General features: G+C 50.2%; 1 protein-coding gene across 1 annotated transcript in view; it reads left to right on the top strand.

The window, feature by feature from the left end:
- CREB3L2 (cAMP responsive element binding protein 3 like 2) overlaps positions 1–11,201 on the top strand; it is a gene marked incomplete at both ends in the record, with an annotated part of 108,230 nt that extends 97,029 nt beyond the window's left edge. The window contains 4 exons of the mRNA XM_081102301.1: positions 8,131–8,230; positions 8,451–8,577; positions 8,947–9,163; positions 11,126–11,201. Of these exons, the coding sequence (XP_080958427.1) occupies positions 8,131–8,230; positions 8,451–8,577; positions 8,947–9,163; positions 11,126–11,201 (520 nt within the window). The remainder of the gene's footprint in view (positions 1–8,130; positions 8,231–8,450; positions 8,578–8,946; positions 9,164–11,125) is intronic.
- Between the last annotated feature and the right edge of the window lie 8,463 nt (positions 11,202–19,664).

Below are 19,664 nucleotides of genomic sequence, written 5' to 3'. Positions count from 1 at the left end.
AAGAATTTCATCACTGACCAAATTAAAGAAAAAATTACACCTCTTTCATGATACTGGAACCAGACAACCAATGGGTCTGGGCTTCCTGTCACTCTTTGAGCCAATCAGCAGAGACAAGGTTGAATCATATATGAGCGTTTATTCCAATAATGCTGGCAGGATAGGAGAGCAGCAGGTCATCCACAAAAATCTGCTCTCTACCCCCCTCCTCTGCCCCCCCCCCCCCATAAGTCAGCTGCTTATATTGGGTAGAAGGACAAAGATTACATGGGGAAGTGGGCAAAAAGAATAGGAATGGGTATGCAAAATGGGTGTGATGGTTACAGTTTACAGGCAGTGTGGGCTGGGGGTTTGCAAAGGGCTGGCACCTCTGGTTTCTGCAACAAGGTTGTTAACCTTTCCATGATAATAGGCAGCTCCCTGGTGCGGGGAGGGGGGAGGGCTGAATTTCCAGGTGAGCCCCCAGGTCCTGCATGCAACTCCCAGCCTGATGACATCCTGCTTTCTTAAATCAGAACAGAACACTCAGGCTTAACAGGGCATGGTTAATATTTCTTATTTTATTTCTTATAACTGATAGCTAGTCCCCAATATTCTATTTCTGCCTCTAACATTACTATTTCTGTGCTGCACCCCACAAGGGACTTTTCCATCCAGATGAAAATGAGTGCTCAGATTAGTCAGTTCTGAATCTTTCGGTTTATACTGCCCTCAGCAGCAGCCACCTGACATAGTATAGGTTTCTAGGTGGAAAGGCCCTGTTAGCTGAGCTCAGAACTGGAAGAGGATGGGGACAGAGAGAAGATGAGGTCCTCTCAACCCTTCTGCAGCCTTCCCCAGGGGCCTCTGGAGCTGAGCTGAGACGGTGTGAAAGCACCTTCCCACTTCTGCTGAGGCGATCCACTAATTGCGTGCCCTCAGGAAATGTGTGAGATGAGAGAGAATTTCCCAGAGGGCCTCCTTCCCATGCTCAATCAGGAAATGCATTTTCACTTATAAAGTCTAGGCGAGACCCGTGTGTGCCACTCCCCAGCTCCACGCTGCAGGCTCTCTGGCCCTGCCCTGGTCTTGTTCCTGAGAAATCCTGTGTTTCCCCCTTTATATTCTTCTGCACAAGTGATACACACACACACACACACACACACACACACACACACACACACCGCCTAGCCCAGTAGTTTTCAGGATTTGTGACTCAGGTTGTTCTATTCATTTTTTTATTTTGCTGGGAGTCCCCCTCCTGGAACCCTGATTTGTAGAATCACAGGAGCTTAGATTTCAGTTGTAGTTTAGAGATCATCTTATTTAACTTCTAGTCACTTCATTTCTCAGCAGGGGAAACTGAGGCACAGTGAGGTTCAGGCCATCCAGACATTTAGAGGTAGAATGGGGTTCACTCAGCTTCTTACCTTGGTTTCTGGTCTGCTGTGCCCCTTCCTCCTTTGAGGACACTGCCCTTCCGAAGCACAGGGCCAAGGTTAGACCTGAACAAGAGGGCCTTGCTTCCGAGGACCCTGGCTCTCCTCTAGCCACACCCCTCTGCACGGGATGAGTGGTCAGCAGGACCAACGGGATGTGTCTATCCAGAGCTCTCGCTGTACCCCTTCAGACCATACCCTGGTACCTGGGACCCTGGAATTCTCTGCTCCAAGGGTCTTAGTCCATTTCCAGGGCCTGTGTGGATCTCTACACAAACAAAATCTGTTCTATAAAGGACATCAGAGGGCCATCTGCATTAAGCCAGTGGTTGACTAAAGGCCACTCGTTGTGAGCACTGAGTATGGAGTTTGAACCTTGGCAGTGTGTGCCTGGAATCCTGCACTGTGTATCAGATCTGGGGTTGCATTTGGTCTGATTTACAGAAGTCATGAGATTCCTGGGTCAGAGACTCCCAGCACAGCAAGCAGCATGAGCATCGATTCTCCTGGCCCCCACGTTCCCTGATGAATCTGGGTAGATGCAGTGTTCCCAGCGGCTTTCCTTTCACAGCTAAGGAACCCTGAGCTTGGGGAATCCACTGCTTTTATAGCAGGCAGTAAATAAGCCCGCTTTTCTGCTCAGGGGGAGGCATTTCCTCATCTCTCAAGGTTACCAGCTTCATAAATAACCCATGTTGTGTCCCATGGAAAAGAGGGGTCAGGGCCTTGCAATCATGGCATAGTCAGTACAACATGTAGGAGCGTGAGAGACCCAAGGAAGACTATGTCTGCTGGCTGTTGTGGGCACCGCCAGAGATGAGAAGTGGAGGGGAGCAGGCTGCAGCCAGGAGTCTTCTTCCCTTACCACTGCTTTTTGGCAAGGAACCCTGGGCGCCCGAGAATTCTAAACCTGGCCTTGGAGGAAGGTGGAAGAAGCAGGTGCTGGGGGCACCTGAAGGCAGAGTTTGCCTGGCTTGGGGTCGGTTGGATGAGAAGATGGGTGGTGTGTGGGTCTCATTTCTACCCTTTCCCCAGACCTCATGGGAACCCTGCTTGTCCTGATATATATCTCTGTTGTTGTCAGAAATAAGAATTCCTCAATTTTTCTCTCTGACCTTCATACTATATAGTCCTCTCTGTCCAACGCTATTTTTCTTGTTCTTTAAAAGTATGTCTATGAAGAGGGCCTGGTCTGAAGCTCTCAGCACAGCAAGTAATTGGGAACCACCAGTTCATTCTTCTTCCCCTGTCTTGGTTTCTGACTCCAGTGGAAAATTAGGTACTTGAATGTTCAAAGTATAATGTGCAATAACGTTATGACTATTCTCTCTCTATAAATTAAGGAAGCAGAAGAAAACAAAATTAAACCAAATACAAAGAAAACACATGAGTCTGTTGATACATTTCCCACTTATTATAAGATTGTGTCTCACACTGTCCCTACTTTTGAAGGTTTTCCCCAGTTTCCTTTGATACACCCCCCAAGATACAGGGTGATGCTTTATTTTGGGCAAGACTGGCAGCTTCTCTCAACTGCTCTTTTGCAAGGAACTGTATGAGGACAGCCTCTAGGCTTATTTTTACACCTCATCACAGGACAAAAATCCAAATTTTCAGTTTGCGTGTGGGACACTCCGATTTAACAAGTCGTGTGAAATCTCTTGGCCCAGATAAACGTTTGCTAAGAGTACTCCTTTCTCTAAATTAAGACCTTACTCCCAGAAGCCCACGAATTCATTAAGCCATAATTAGCCATGATCACTGATGATGTAGAATATAGTGATCCGGGAGAAGTTATATTGAGCTTTGGACGCACTTTTGGGTCTGCCCTCTGGTTCGTTTTATAGCTTTTTGTTTTAAAATAGTCCTTTCATTCATCTGGTGGTGCCGTTTCTCTACCCAGCCCTTCCTGCAAGCAGGGTCACAGTCTTACCTGTGCTGGTTGTGGCCCTGTCCCGGGGACTTCTGGGAGAGTACCACCCATCCCAGAGCACGCCAGTTCGGAGTGCCCAGGCATTTCCGTAAAGAAGCCTGGCTTCGTCTGTCACCATGGAGAGACACTGAAGCACTCTTCAAAGGGGTGCTGCTTCAGCACACCCAGGCTCCCCCAGAAGGGGTTCTCTCGCCACTCTGTCAGCTGATGAAGTCAAGGGAATTAACTTCGACCAGCGGCCTAAACTTGGGACTTACGTAGTTACCAGATGAAAGGCGCAGAGCAGTGGCACTGAGATCTAAGCTCAGGTTCCTTTGCTGTGGGAGCCTATCCCTCCCCCCCTCCCCGCCCCCATAGTGACTGTACCAGCTTAGCCATCCTCAAGCCATCACATCAGCTCTTTGGGGGGCCACAGAGAGATGGTTGTCTAGTTTCTGTTTCTGTAAACGAAGCCCAGGTTTGAGTTCCAGACGCCTGAGGCAGGGCGTGGAGCACCCGGGAGTCTTACCTGCCTCTTGCATCTTATCTTGGTCTCTCCAGAGAAGTGCCTTGAAGTGTGTCGTGGGCCCTTATTGTTTATATTTGTGTCATGGCCACTGGAACTTGGTTAGCACATGTCTCCTTGCCACGGGCTGGGCTTTACTGTGGCTCTTCCAAGTGCGGCTTGGTCCGTGTTGATAGTAACCTCCTGTTCTCTATTGGTGGGCTTATCTCTTGGTTGGGCTCTTGTTGCTATGATATTAATATCACCCGATTTAAGAAAATCTATTTAGCTAGTAAGTATTTGGGAGGCTAATTGTATGAGGTTCTAGATTGGGGTACCAAGCTGTTGGAAGCACACAGCGTGTGGAGTCAGGTTTTGGTTTCCGTCTTAGGTCTTCCATTTACTAGTTCTGTGTCTTTGAGACAATTACTTGGTATCTCAGTCTGTGAAGTTTCCAGAACTCTGTCGCTGTTGATTTTCTCTCCTTATGACAAAAATGAGTGTTACATGAATGGATATGAATTTCCTCGACTTTATCAGACCACACAAGTCTATCTAGATTTTCCGGGTGGGGGAGCTAACCCACTTTCCTTGCGGGGGGAGGGGGGGAGACCACTCCCAGCTGCTGATGGGTGTGGCCTTCGCAGCCCATCACTTCCACAATTCATCCAGTTCACCTTCGCCAGTCCCAGTGAGAAGCAGCAGCAAACAGCCCTTATAAATCACTGTTGCTCTCCAACAAAATTTCAAACTAAAATATCTCTTTTAAACCACGTGTTTGCTCATCTTAAAGAATTGGATTATAAACTGCCAGAAGCCAGGGACCACTAACCACCCATTCTCGCTGGCCGTGGATTCAGAGTGTAATTATCTTTGAGTCTGGAGAGGATGTGCTGATGGGTGCCAAGAAGGGGCAACCCAATCCGTGGGCAGGTGCCTTCTCTGCTTGCCCAGCCATCCTGAGACGGTCCTTCTCCTGAATCTGCAGCATGTGGCCCAGGCATTGTGCCACTAGGGTTCAGGCATATCTGGCCTGCGGGCAGTCTGTTTGTAGGAGGGACGGTGGAGCCTCCTGGGAGAATCTTCCTTCTAGGGAAGGGAGTACCAGGCCTCACGATCTCAGCCAGAAATGGAAAGGGAAGAGTGATTTCAAGGATTGGATAGACTTGGTTTCCTTGGTGGTTCACATTCTAAAGGCAGGAGCAGGAGATGGGCAGGGAGGAGGGTGGGAAGGTTGCAGGTGAATAGGGCCAATTGGTAAAAACAGAAATGGTGGTCTCACTTTAAAAACACCTTAAGACTTCAGAGCGAAGTAAATGGCTTTGGCACCACTGGGAAAGCTGCTGTCTTACAGAGGCCTGGATGGAGAAACGTCCCCACTGTGCGCAGAGCACAGCTGAATTTGGACGCCTTGGCTGCCAGCAGGAGTGCCCGTGGGGCGGAGGTGCCCAGCAAACGTGGCAGCCATCACTCACAGATGTGGCTCTTCAGCAGGCAGCCCAGGAAACAGGGAGGCCCCTTGCCATAGTTTAGCTGGCAACAACCACCTTATTACCTGGTGCTGAGGGAGGTGCTGGAATACAAAAAAAAGGGGGGGGGAGAGGTTTGTGCACGTGGCCCACCCAGGTCTTTCCTGTGTGCTCACCTGTCTGTGTGCCCCAGGACTTCCACAGAACCCAGCGGGGCTTTGGGGGTGGTACAGATGGTGGTTACCAGCATGCGTGCTCCTGCTGGCCCCAGCTCAGCTCTGCAAACCCGAGCTCGCCAGGAAGTGGGTGTGCAGTCGGTCACTCAGCTCTCAATTCAGAAAAGGCAACCGCGCGGGGAGAGAGTGGAGAGCTCTGGGGAGGTGCCGGGAGAAGAGAGAAAAAGTGCGACGAGGAAAAACACTTGCTGCGTCATGTGATCGTTTGGTTGCAAATGTTTTCTTTTTTCCAGCCTTATCGAGGTATAGTTAACACATAAAATTGTAAGATATTTAAAGAGCACAATGTGATGATTTGATAAGCATATACATTGTGAAAGGAATTCCCACACTGTGTTAATACATCTAATATCTCACATATTTACCTTTTTATTTTTAACTAGAGGCCCAGTGCACGAAATTCATGCACAGGTAGGGTCCCTAGGCCTGGCTGGCAATCAGGGCTGATCAGTGGGGTAATGCGGGGGTGGCCCTGCTGGCACCTGCGTTGGCTGGCCTAGGGCCTGTGGGCTGGGGGCAGCTCCTGCATTGAGCATCTGCTCCCTGATGGTCAGTGCTCACCGGTCAGCAACCGGTCCACCAGTCGTTCCACCGTTTGGTTGATTTGCATATTAGGCTTTTATTATATAGGATATTTTGGTGAGAACATTTAAGTTTTACTCTCGTAGCAAATTTCAATTATACCATACAGTGTTATCACTATAGTCACCATGCTAGACATTAGATCTTAACACCTTATTAATCTTACAGCTGGTAATTTGTACCCTTTTACCAACCTGTTCTCTCCACCTCCTAGCCCCAGACAACCACTTTTCACTTTTCTACTCTGTTTTTCTGACTTTGACTTTTTTGGGGGGGGACGGGAGGGATTTCACATATACCTGGTATTTGTCTTTCTCTGCCTAGCTTATTTCACTTAGCACAGTGCCCTCCAAGGTCATTTATGTTGTCACAAACGACAAGATTTCTTTAAGTAGAATTTAAGGCAATCATGCTATCAGTATTTCTCAGCTGTGAGTAACGTACAGAACACTCTCAACGACTGAATCAGGTCTCGACTATATGTGATTATATTTCTAGATAACCACAAAGCAACAAATTTACAACTAAGACCTTAAAAATCTCCATATAAAAGAATTTCAATTAATGATATTAGTTAATGGGATGAAAGACTTTGTTTTGCTTGAGTTAAAATCATGGCACAGGGTGAAAATACAGTGTCGTTCGGACCACACACAGATATGTGGGTTCAGCAAGCCTCCCCTGCATGTGCTCAGGGTGGCTCCCATCTGCCCCCACTCTTAGCCATCTAACTGCTGAAAGCAGCATCGTCCTATAGCCAGCCCATCCTTAACTGGTGTACACCCAGGAGACACCTTTCATTGGCACCTGCCGGGGAGAAGCTGCAGCCCTGGGTCCACCTGCCTGCCCTTCAGGCCCCTGGAAGTTATTCAGGAGATAGACGGCACCGAGAGGCACTTACCCGCGAAAGCCCGGCCCCTGCAAACGAGTGGTGGGTTAGTGTTTCCCAGTGAACTCGTCTGGCGTTCTAAAGTCACATCCCAGGGGCTTTGAGACTCAAGGAAAAGCATCTGCTTGTAAAATCTTCCCACTTTGCCTTGCGCATGGGGCTTGGGAAGAGGGGAAGAGCTCGTGCAAAATTCAGCTCTGAGACTCTGATTCAGGAGAGTGTGCCGTAAACTCCTCGCCTGCGGTGTGCCCTGTGCTGGGTTTGCCAGGAATTTCCCCACCTGCTCTCTCTCTGATCTGAAGGTACTCAGAGCAGAACAGGCCATTCTCATCCAAGCCCTCCCCTTTTAAGGCGATGCACAGTCCAGTTTCAGGGCAGGGCGACTCCTTTTGCTCCGGCTCTCCGTCTCTTCCAAGAGAAAGATCAGAGCCGGTGTCCGTCTGGTTCCGAGTGCCTGGCTGTGAGCCGTGTGCCCGGAGCAGGCTGCCTGGCTCTTTCATGTTCTGGCTTCACCTTTGGCTGTGGCGGTGCCCTGAGCCTCCGGAGACCTTGGGCTGCAGGGGCCCGGCTGTGTGCCTCCCGGCCATCCTTGTTTGCCCTCGTTCTCTCTTTCTTCAAGTCTCCACCGAGCGCGGCTCTGTGAGAGTGGTGTCATCTCCAATCACGGCCGCCACCTCTGCTCCCTCCTCCCAGGTTCTCTGCTGGGCATTTTCCCCCGCTCTTGGCTTTTCTCCTTCCTCACGCCTCTTCAGTGTTTCTCTTCTTTGGGCAAATGAGTTCCCTGTGTCACCAGCACCAGCCGGTCAGAACTTTCTTCCCGTTTTTCCCCCCAGTGGCTGACCACGAGTCCTGACACGTCAGGGATGCTTTGGGGTGTTCACCTCTTAGAACAGCACCAGAACCGGGCAGCGGTGGAAGTGACTGATTTTGAGCCCCAGGAGGCTCTGTAGCGCCGGCCCTGGTAGGCACTGGTGTCCCCTGTTCTTCCATGGGCGACTGTCCTGCTCTCTCCTCAAATTCAGACACGAAGTCACGGCACCTGCCCTGGAGCTGGGGGCCGACCCGCCACAGCCTGTGTCATCTCTGAGACCCCTCATGGTTCTGTTCCTTTACACGCAGGGCTCTCCTCCAGCAGCTGCAGAAGCTGCAGACTCTGGTGATGGGCAAGGTTTCTCGCACCTGCAAGTTGGCGGGCACGCAGACTGGCACCTGCCTCATGGTGAGTTTCCCGAAGGGACGCGCCCTAACCGCCCCGCCCTCTCCCCAGTCTCCATCGCTGCCCAGCCTGCCACGTCCAGGGGCCGTGGGGTCGGAGGAACCGCGCAGCTCGCTCCCGGTCCGTCTGCTGGCCGGTGCGGGGAGCCTCCCGGGGCTGCGGGTGGACAGGTGTGCTCGGTGGACCTTGGAGTCGACAGCTCCGTGTTGTCCCTCGCCTGCAGGTGGTCGTGCTGTGCTTTGCCGTGGCGTTCGGCAGCTTCTTCCAGGGCTATGGGCCCTATCCTTCCGCCACCAAGATGGCCCTGCCCAGCCAGCATTCCATGCCGGAGCCGTACACAGCCTCCGTGGGTAAGGCCACACTCAGCACGCGGGGAGGGTCTCTGTTTCATTCCTCTGGAGCTTTCTGGAAGCTCACCTTTCTGAAGGGAGTCTTACGTGAACGTTTGATTTTAAAAACGTGATGAAAGTGTAGCTTCTCCATTGAGGGGAGGGAAGGGGCAGGGGAGGGGGTCATGCCCACTTGCTGGGTTCCCCCTTGTGCCCCTCCCCCCGGGGCTGAGGCACCGCTGGGAATTCTGTAGAACTCAGCGGAGCACACTTTACAAAATACCGCTCACGACTATGTTCCCTGGCAAATTGTCAGCGGCCCCAGCCTTGGAGGATGTGCTGTGCCTTCGTGGTGTCTCCCTAACACCCAGTACTTTGCTTTGTCCTCAGTGAGATCCAGGAACCTGCTCATCTACGAGGAGCATTCTCCCCTGGAGGAGCCGTCCAGCCCCGCCTCGGCCGGGGAGCTTGGCCGCTGGGACAGAGGCTCCTCCCTGCTCAGGGCGTCGGGGCTGGAGTCCAGGCCGGACGTGGATCTTCCCCATTTCATTATCTCGAATGAGAGCAGCCTGGAGAAGTCAGTGCTGTGGGAGCTCCAGCAGCACCTGTGAGTCCGCGGACACAGACCCCTCTCCTCCACTGCACCGGTCAGGGTCAGGGGTCAGCAGCCTGCAGGGCGGGTGGAGACTCTCACAGGCCTCGTCAGTCCTTCTGCTCCTTCAGGACCGATTTCCAGGCCCGGGGACTGGGGAGGGTGTACTGTTTGCCAGTAGCTGCCCCTAGTAGAGATGGGAAAAGACCCCCTGTCTACTATGTCATTGGGGAGCTGGCAGCAGTGGCTTCAGGACGTGGGGAAAGGGCTTGCCCCCACCCCCCCCCCCCTTCCTCACTCTCTCATCATCCCTCAAAGCCGCATGAGTAAACACACAGTCAGTCCCAGGAGGATGCTTGCCATGCAAATGCAGCCTAAGACACCTTCTCTAGCTTCCAGCTAACATGTATGTTATGCTATATGTCAATATGTAGTTTTATCATTTACATGTAAGTAAACATGCACGAGTTGTAATTGCATATTTCTATTGAGGGCACCGTTGAAGAGGCACCGTGCCTGTTCGTGCTTCCGTATTGAAGGTAGCACACTTGGCTCCACTTCTCCATGAGTTGTTGCCCTTAGTCATGGAGAAACATCCCTTTGTAAACATAAAGGCTTACATGGGTGCCAGGTGTTGTTGTGTGAGGGGAGGTGCCTGGGATGGCAGACGGCACAGGAGGGGGCCGGTCGTGTGGTGTGGTTGGGGATGGAGCTGAATGGCCTTTCCCCTGGGCCTCCCAGAAATGCCGCTATTCCAATGCAAGCGGGAGAGATTCCGTTTCTAATTCTTCAGCTCTCCCCTGCTAACGCTGTGGGAAGGTTCCTGATGACATATACCTTCACAGGTTTACATCACACCTGCATATTGAACGTGTCCTGGCACTTAACCATTTTAAGTACTAAGCAAATATGATACATTAATCTCATTAATTACTTTAAGAGGTTATTATTATTCCATTATAGAGAAATTGTAAGGCTATGGAGACTCAACTACTTGAGTATTTGGTTCATGACACAAGTCGCCTCCCCTCTCAGCTCAGCTATCCAGGCCCCATTGAAATGTGCTTGTTTGGGATGTCTGCTGGGCACTGGACCTGCCTGTTCCTTCTCCATGTGCCTAGGACTCTCGGGGCTCTTACACAATCCTATATAATAAAGAGCTAATATGCTAATTAGACCAGATGGCAGAACAACCTTCCGGAATGACCAGTGGACGGCGGGGGGGTGGGGTGGGGGGGCGGGGCAGGGCTGAGAGGCAGCCGAGGCTGCCAGGGCCAAGCCCCCTTGCAAGAATTTCGTACATCGGGCCTCTAGTTTAATAATAATGTAGTTATTTTCTGTTGTATATTTATTGTTATTTCCAGTTACTTATTTGGGGGCTCTAGGGGGTCTTTATTGGGATTATTTGCTATGCTAGAACAGGGATCAGCTTTATCCTTCTGTTTTGTCCTTCCCAGGGTCTAGCCATCCTCAGTCAATACAGTACTTTAAAGGGCCGTCAATAAATGCAGCTCTTTAAAGCAGAGGTCCTCAAACTTTTTAAACAGGGGGCCAGTTCACTGTCCCTCAGACATTCCACACATGCGCACTGCGGGCCGGGGCCAGTCGGCTGCTAAGCAGGACAGTCAGCGGCGGCAAAAACACCCGGCCGGCTGGATAAATGTTTTCGGCGGGCCGCATGTGGCCCGCGGGCCGTAGTTTGAGGACGCCTGCTTTAAAGCAGTGTACAACAGATCAGTCTGAAACTGCCATCTCTAGTCTCTGGGCTGGGGTATCTCCCTTGGGTGGGGATGGGGGAAGGTGGTGGAGAGGACAGTGGCCAGGCTGGTAATGGGAGGCGTTGGGAACAGAGAGTTGCTGCTGGGTGGGAAGGAACAAGGGCACCCTTGGGCCAGCCCGCAGTGCTGCAGTCAGGGAACGATCGTGTCTCCAACCCAGCATGGCTGAGACTGCTTTTCCCTCTCGATGCCTTCACAGGGTCGGCGCCAAACTGGAGGGGAATGAAACTCTCAAAGTTGTCGAACTCGACAGGAGAATGAACGCCACCTTCTGAGAGGCGGTCTCCACCGCCCTCTCTCTCTTGGCTCTGCTTTTACTTCCCCAAACCACCTTTGTTATAAGCTTTTCCTTTTTCCCACCCAACACGGATGAAGACATGGACGAGCAGTGGAGCAGTCGAGGCTTTGGCTGGGAGGACAGCCTGCGATTCCCACCTGCGGTGAGAGCCCTCCCCCTGCAGCCCCGAGGCCCTCCCTGCAAAGGGAGCCGGATCCCTCCCTCCCTTTTGCTTCCTGCCTTAGGGAATTACGTTAGGGTCAGGCGCGGGACAAGTGGGCTTGTTTCTACCAATGATCGTGCTGCAGATCTACAGCCTGGCTCTCACCAGGGGTGTGACCACCTCTTTGAAGATGATGACTCTTATTCGTTGGAGACCCCACACGCTGGCCATAACGAGCCTAGGATGCCTGTTGGAATCTGGTGAAGCAGTGACTGATGTCCCGCCTCCCTCAGCCTGGTCTCCGGTGTGTCCGCCCCGTCAGCCCCGGAAGTGCCAGTGTGTCCAGTGAGCGCCCCGCCACTCTGCTCTGTCCAAGCCCTCCAGCCCTTGCCTGTGGTCCTGGCTCTGGGCCAGGGCCCCTCACATTCTCAGGCCGCAAGTGCAATGCCTGAAGGAATCAGGCTTCTCTACTCCAGGCGAACCTGCCCGTCTTGTTGCTTGTAGGACTTCTCCATAACCTGTGTTCCCTCACCCATAGATCCGCCTCCTGGCTTCTCCTCCCCATTTGTAAATAGTATTTATTAGCTTGCGAGGCTTCCCGCTAGCAACCGCTGAAGAGATCCTCCCGCCAAGCCTGCCAAGTCTTGGGTTGGACTTGGGCGCTAGGAGGGCAGCCTAGGCTCTGGGATTCCCAGTCCTCCAGGCCCTGATTCATTTCCTTTTCTTCTCTTTGTTTCTGGAGGCCTATCACTGTAGGTGGGAAATCCCTGTAAGCATGTTCTCCTTAAGAATGAACTCGAGGAAAGATGGCTTAAGCTTGTGATCTGTGGCCGGACGCTTTGTTGTCCTGTGCCCAGAACAGCGCGGGGAAGGCCTGTCCTGACAACAGGCGTGTTGGACAACCTTGCTAGCATGTCTCTCCACACCTGCTCCTGGCCCTCCTCCGCACCTTCCCCCACCCCCACTTTTACCCCCCTCTTCTGCCTCAACACAGGGGTTGGGCCTGAGGTCTGCTCCAGGGGTTGGAGCAGGTGACATTGTTATCTACAGTCTTACCTTTTATAGTCAGGTTTGGCTACTTTGCAGCTCACCCAAAGAGACTTAACCCCCACAACCTACTTTATTATTATTTTTTTAATGATTAAAGTAACTTTTGTAGTTTTAAAAAAATCTCTCCTCTTTCATACAGATAAGACATGAAGTTGCCTTTTTATTGTATAATGTAGAAAGTTTGCCTTAAGTGTTTTCCCCTAGCTTGTAAAAGAATTAGCTTACATTTTATATTTTTGTTTTTAGTAGAAGCTGAAGGGCCTTTAGCTTTAACTCCCCTCTCTCTCTCTCTCTCTCTCTCTCTCTCTCTCTCTCTCTCTCTCTCCCACACTGTCATTAGAACCTGTACTTAAGAGGATCAAGCCCACAGCTGGGCCTTTTCCCCATCCCGTACAGGATTTGGTGTCATTAACATTGGCCATCATATCTCGTAAGCAGATCTGTTTGTCTGTCCAGGTACCTCTGGGGCTCACTGTCAGGGACTCCTGTGTGTCCCTACTATGATGGAGAGTATTCCAGACCGGGGGATGGCCAAGTTCATCTTCTCCGCGGTGTGTGAACACGGGGTCAGGACTGCAGTGGTGCTGGTGGCCCTGCCAGCCCTTTGCACAGTTCTCGCTGCCCTTTACACTGGCCAGGGAGGGCTGGGACCCTCTGGGCTGTGCCTCCGCTCCAGCTTCTCTCTACTCCCTTCTCTCCTTTCCTTCTGCTCTGGATTCTCTGGGCTTGACTGGTGTCTGATAACCGTGGCTCACCACCTACCCATCCCTTTCTGTAAAATGTTGTGTAATGATCAGGCATAGGCAGCCTGGGGGGGCCCAAGAAGGGAAAAAGGATTAACTCAAATAGTATTTGGATGATGCGAAAGGAAAGGTTCAGAGTTAAGGGCAGAAGTGTGAGAATGGCTCAGCCTACCCACCTGTTGCACCAGCACCAAATGGGGTTTTTAAGGCTCCTAAACCAGCCAGCATGGGGCATCTGCTTGTGTGAGTGAGGAGGGCGAGGGGAAGGGGCAGAACACTGGGAGCCTGTCCTTAGAGCCTTGAGGATTTCATTCTCTCCCTTTCCCACTCCCCCTTGACATCACTCTCTCCAGTGCATAGGTTATGTGTCATAGAGATGTAACTTGAAACCTATGTGATCAGATTAACCAATGTCACCCCAATAAATTTAATAAAAATAAATGCAAACAAATGGCTACACACTCTGCCCAAACCTCTGTCCAGCAGGGCACTCTCTCTGAGAAACCGTTCTTCCGATGAGAATCTGTCACTAGAGACAGGGGACATCAGCTGAGGGATCAAATGGCCACTTTAAGGGGTTCCCAGAACTAATATTGCTGTTGTGTTGAAAAACCTCTGCCCTCCACTCCCTGCTTTGGGGAATAAAGGAGATGAACCACGCTTTTAGGAGGATGTAAGGGGGTCAGGAGACAAGAGGAGTTGGATAGTAGAAGATGGGTCCCACATAATTCATGGATGTGTGCACGTTTCTGTGCCGGGGTAAGCCCTGTTGTTTCCCCCACGGAGTGGTCTGCAGACCGGTCAGCCCTGGTGAGCCCTGGTGATTTCAAATAGTGGCAAGTGCTGGCTTCTGAATTTCAGTTTTGGAAAACATGACACTGTTAGTGCAACCATAAAGCACAGAGAGTAAAGACCTCGCTTGTACAGATGTTAATTCTGTTTCTCATCATGCAAACAGCTATTCCGCTCCCCTTTCTTTGATTCCCCCATTGGAGGAGATTGTTCCAAATGATCAGAGAACAAGTCCCTGTTTCCTGGATGAGACCCCAGTGACCCACACTCCCCAGCGTGGTTCTCGACTTTGCCCTCAGAAACGGATACCGACAGTGAAAGGTGCGCTTTTGGGAAGGAGTCCCCGTGAAGTGCTGGGACCCGGGGCCTCACGCGCATGCAGTGCACGTCTCACAGCTGAGCTGCGTTGCTCCTTCAGGGTATCAGGTGAAGTGAGGTTCGACCCCGGTGCAGGCACAATGAGATGACCCGTTGGTTTATACCAATGGCTTTGATTTGGAGACTTGATTTGTGGATTGTAAAAGCAGCTTTTACATCAAGTTATTTACCAGCCAAGTATAAATACCACATTTTTTAATTCCTAAATCTCTCAGTGTAGCCTGGATGCCAAAAGAAGGCTGTTACTCTCATGTGCCCGTGGAATAGGAGTATTGATTGGTTCGTCTCTACTGAGGCAGTGAGTCGGAATCCAGAATTTTTTTCCCCAAGTGTTTTATGATGAACTGTCAGCACTTCATGGCTCCTTCCTCCCATGTTCTCAGACCGAGCAAAACCACAAAGACCGGACCCGCCTCTCAGGGCCCGCTCCTCTGAACACACCTGTCCCGTGAGTGTGCATTTGAGCACGCTGCACAAAGAGACATCCTGAGAGGAGATGGACCGTCCACGCTGGCCTTGCCGACATGGGGAGGCTGGAGATGGGGAGGAGGCTTGCAGCCTCTTCTGTCTGCCAGAAGGCATTCCATTGGTTCTGTTGAGCCCAGTCTTTGAGAACCTCTATTAGACACCAGCATGGCTGCTTGCAGGGCCTGCAGACAGTGTGACCGTTAGCAGGTGGTGCCCCAGTGACAGACATTTTATTTGAATGCTTTTCAGTGGAGACAATTAGGAAACATATGATAGGGTCCCCCCCCCCCCGGCCCCCGTTCCCCCCTCCTCCTACCGCTGCTCACGAGGGCAGTATAGGAGAGAGCAGGGGGCTGTGAAATCGGGGCAGTGAAGGAGCCAGAGACAGATTTTAGATTCTTTCTTTCTTTCTTTTCTTTCTTTCCTTTCATCATTCCTTCCCTCCTGAGGAACAGAGCTGCACGAGGCCCTGGGGAGTGAGGGAGGCTAGGAAAGATCATTAATCAGTAGCTATTCAAACACACAAGTGCTAGGATTCTTATTCTCTCTCTCTCTCTCCTCCCTCTCTCTCCCCCCCCCCCCTCTCTCTCTCTCTCATTCCTTCCTTGTCTTAAGACACTCATTTGTGCCTTAAATGTGCCTTAGAGATGAGCCCAGGATTACTGAGGGCTCTCATCCTTGGGAGACTTTATTTATAGCCTTGTATATTAGGTTGACGTGTGTGGGAGAGAAATAACTTTTTCTAAAGGCTCAAAAATGGTTTCCTAAAAGTGAGCAATAATAAGATTTGTACATCAGGAGAAAAGAGGCAGAGTTATGTCCATTAGAAAATCCCATTTTGTAGAGGTGCAATTATATCTAAAAATGGCCAACTGGGATTAAAGGTATTATAAATCCACAGAGCAGGACATTTTCTCGATGCGAAGGAACCTGGCCCATTTGGGGATTAATGCGTGATGCCTTCACGGCCAGAGGGTCAGCAATGACCGCAGGCGAAGTCCACCTGTTGGCTCCTTTGGTCATTTTGGGCGGCCTAGACTTCAGGAATGCTTTCTTTTCTCTTGGATTCGAGAAGGAAGGGAAAAAATATTTCTTGAGCACTTATTAAGTGCTGGGTGCTGTGCTAAATAAGCTTCAAGTCTTTTCATTTTATAGACAGAGTAAACAAGGGCAGCTGGTTACTCTGAGCTGGATAAACAGCCGAGGGGTATTGGAAGTGCAACAGTGTGAGCAGATTCTGTGATGTGAACACACTGTAAACGTGTAAGTTCTCTGGGCGGGACGCACAGCGCTGCTCGCTGCCCGGGCCCCGCTGAGCAAGTCCAGTTCCTTGCCTCATGCTGGCGCTGTCCTCCAGGTGGTCCTCGCCTGTCCTTTTCATCCAATCTTCTGCGAGTTCCAGCGCACGAGCTTGACATCCTAAAAACAAATAAAACGGGTTTCTCTGCTCCTGTCCTTTGTTCATCAGCTGGGAGAGAACATGAACTTTGAGCACCATGGACCTACAGTGCTTAGAAAATCTCTCTTTCAGGTAAAACGCTTTATGAGTCTGTGGAAGACACCAGCATTCTGACAAATTGTGAGCGACCCTTTTTAAACAACACTGAGCAGACCCTGAACTGTATAGCTTTCATGTCTGTACTGACAGCTGGGCTTGCCTCTCGTTTGTAGCAGGTTGTGTAGACCAGCGGTGTTTAAGTCTAAAGACATTGCAAGTCTATTATCTGTTGTATCGTGCTGTTCTTTTCAGTGACTTTTTATTCTTTATCATAGCTAAGCAAATACCAAAAATATAAATGCTTTGTAACTTGTACTTAGTTTGGGGGGGAAAAACACGAAATTGTTATGCTTTTGTATTTCCATTTCTTGCAAATAAAAATATTTTTTTTTCTTAAATAGTAAATTGTTGTCCAGTCTCTAAAACCCTGGTGATCTGGTTTTAAGAGCAATTATTTGGATGAGCGTGGATTTGCATATGTGTGCCTACCCACACTTTTCTGCTGATCTAGTTGAGCTGAAAGAAGCCTCGAACTAGCCTTTTGAATGGGGTCTAGTGCTGAATCTAAGTCTCGGTTGGAGGCATATGGAGAAACGCAGTTGTTTGCTCAGCCAGCCACAGGAAGAAAAACAGGATTCTCTAGAGATGTCTAGCCTGAGTGCTGTTTCCGTTGTCTCCTCTTAGCTCGTCCCTCACCAGGTTTCAGAACTCTGTGCATCAGAATATGCTTTCCCGGTTCAGATACTTGAGAACGAGGGCGTGGACTGGAGCCAGAAGAGAAGGGCCCTTCATCACAGGAACTTGAAGAGGATGCCTGCCACAGATTCATGCTCCAGGAATTCTGATGAGATGGTTGGTAAAGGTCAGAGTACTCAAGCAAAATCATCTTCTCCCACTGCAATCTGTGCATTCAGGTTTAATCTCCACTCGGAGGGAGTGGGGCTTCATCTAGCCTCAGGAAGAGCACCCAGAATGTTAGAGACCAAAGCCATGGGCCGCGTTTACCTGGAAACAACAGAAAAACCAACAACATTTTTTTGTTTCTTAGCAGCATGCCTAAGCCTGCTTTGGGCTCCGGGTGCATTAGTTTCCCCGCTGCCTTTCCCCTCTGAGCACTTTGACCTTCTCTTCTGTTCCTACACAGGGGCCTTTTCCTGCGGAGGCGTTGGTAAGATGTCCATCTCATTCTTCCCTACATTGGGAGCCCATTATGGAAGCCTCCCCCTTGTGCTGATATCTATCCAGTGATGTGTGGAGGGGGCAAATACTGCCAAGTACTCCTTCTGTATTAGTCTTGCCTTTACATTTTCTGTATTTCTGTTGCTTTGGCATCTGGGGCCTTGCTGATCCAAGAAGGACTGCCCTCTAGCCAGTTCCTAGAGAGAGTAAAGGACTTGCCTAGAAGCACACCTTTCCTATGCAAACCAACCAACCCAGGGCCCCTACCCAGCCTCCTTCTCTAAGCTCTAAGCTACTATCCCTCTGTCTTAATCACCCAGGGTCGGGTACCAGACAACCAGAGGCAGTCCCTATGCCCCAGAGCCCACTGCAGTTTTCCCAAGCAGCCCATCCTAAACCTGCTTACCTCACCTCCCGTTCCTACCTCTGGGAACCACAATAAAGGCTCTTGCCTACTTTTTCCTCTCCTCACTCTGCCTGCTGACAGACCTTGGTGCTTTCCTGGGCGCCCCTATGTGGTGTAGCCTGCTCCCTCCTCTTGAAAACTGTAAGTAACAAACTATTTTTTTCAAAGGCAATTGGCTCTTGATCTGTTGGCCTCACCATATCTGAATAATAATAAAACCTACACTTTAAAACACATTCCTTAGGCATTGAATGCCAAATCAGAGGCTGATTCCCAGACTCCTGGGTATTCGGGGTTTCAGGGAGGGGCCCACTAGGATTTAGGGGAACATGATGCAGATGTATTGTCTCCTTACACACTGGCTGCCACTTCTGTTCCAGAGAAGAAATTGAGAACTATAGAGGGCAAGGGGGCTTGTTCATGGGGAAAAGGTGAATTTGAAGGGAAGTGTCTTAAGTTCTAGTCCTGTGCTCAGGTTCCAGGGTACATCAGACCATGCGCCTCTGAAAATAAGAGCGATGGCAAGGAAACACTGGGATACAGCAAGGACGAGAACCCAGCCAGAGCCAGGCTTATGGGTTCTTGAGTTATACCATGAACATGCTAGCTTTGAGAGAAAGGAGACACTTATTGCCTATTACGTACCATGTGATTTTCATGTATGATCTTGTTTATTTCCTTCAAGATCTTTATGGAGGGTATATAGTTACCCCCTTTCACAGTTGAGGAAACTGGAGTTCAGACAGAGCAAGAAACTTACTTAAGGTCACAACCAGCAAATGACAGATGAGAGAGTTGGACCCTGGTCCTCACTCCAGGCCTATGGTCTTTGAACTACACTATGCCGTTTTTAGGGCGTGAGGATCTTTACTTGTAAAAATACAGAGTTAGTCCAGATCAGTTTCCAAACCCTTAGCTCAGGCACAAGTGTTTCTGATTTGGTCCCACGGTCTTTCAAACAGTTAAAAATAATTGGTTAACCTTCCAACATTTCAAAGATTTCTCATAAAACTCCAGATTTCCATCTCCTCTTGAAAGACTGGAAGACCCAGCAAGTTCAGGAGCTGAGTAATGGTAGCCCCTCAGAGGGTGCAGGTCATCTGTGGGTGGCCATGTTTTCCCATTTATGTCACTTACCTGGTCTTTCTGTCATCTGAATTGGTGGCCTCAAGGTTAGATGGTGGCTGACTTTCTGAGATTCATAAGAAATGGAATAAGTGAAAAAGACTGTATTAGTTATGGGACTAGGATGTGGGGAGGGTGGTTAGTTTCATGCCCAGGGACAGGAAATGAGAGGCCTGAGTAGGGAGGGCTGGGCTGTGATCAGTGGAGGAGTCTGCACACTCCCTTCTTTGTAACACACACACACACACACACACACACACACACACACACACACAGACACACACACAGACACACACACACACACACTGCAATCTTGGTTCTGCTCTTCTTAGTTCCAGAGATAAATCTTCAGTAATCTCAAAAATTATGTTAAAAATCTTCCTAATGATCCCATTTGTATAAGACCTTGTACTTTACATAAAGCGCTTTCACATGTCACACAACGCACTTGCTGATTATTCATGCGGAAGGTGTGGCAACTGTTACTGTCCCTGTTGCTCTGCTGTGGGGATGGGGGCAGTAGAGGCATGAGCAGCTCTGCACTAGCTACACGGTGAGTGAGTGCGGAGTAGAAACTTGAACCAGCTGACCTGATTTCCTTCCTAGTACCGTTTCCATGAGCTGTGCCTCCTCTGGGTAGGCGACAGCCATGACCCCTC

Source organism: Myotis nattereri, assembly GCF_964212035.1.
Source record: "Myotis nattereri genome assembly, chromosome: 11".
Classification (NCBI taxonomy): Eukaryota; Metazoa; Chordata; class Mammalia; order Chiroptera; family Vespertilionidae; genus Myotis; species Myotis nattereri.
Note: the sequence above shows the minus strand (reverse complement) of the source record. Positions and strands in the feature narration are given on the sequence as shown.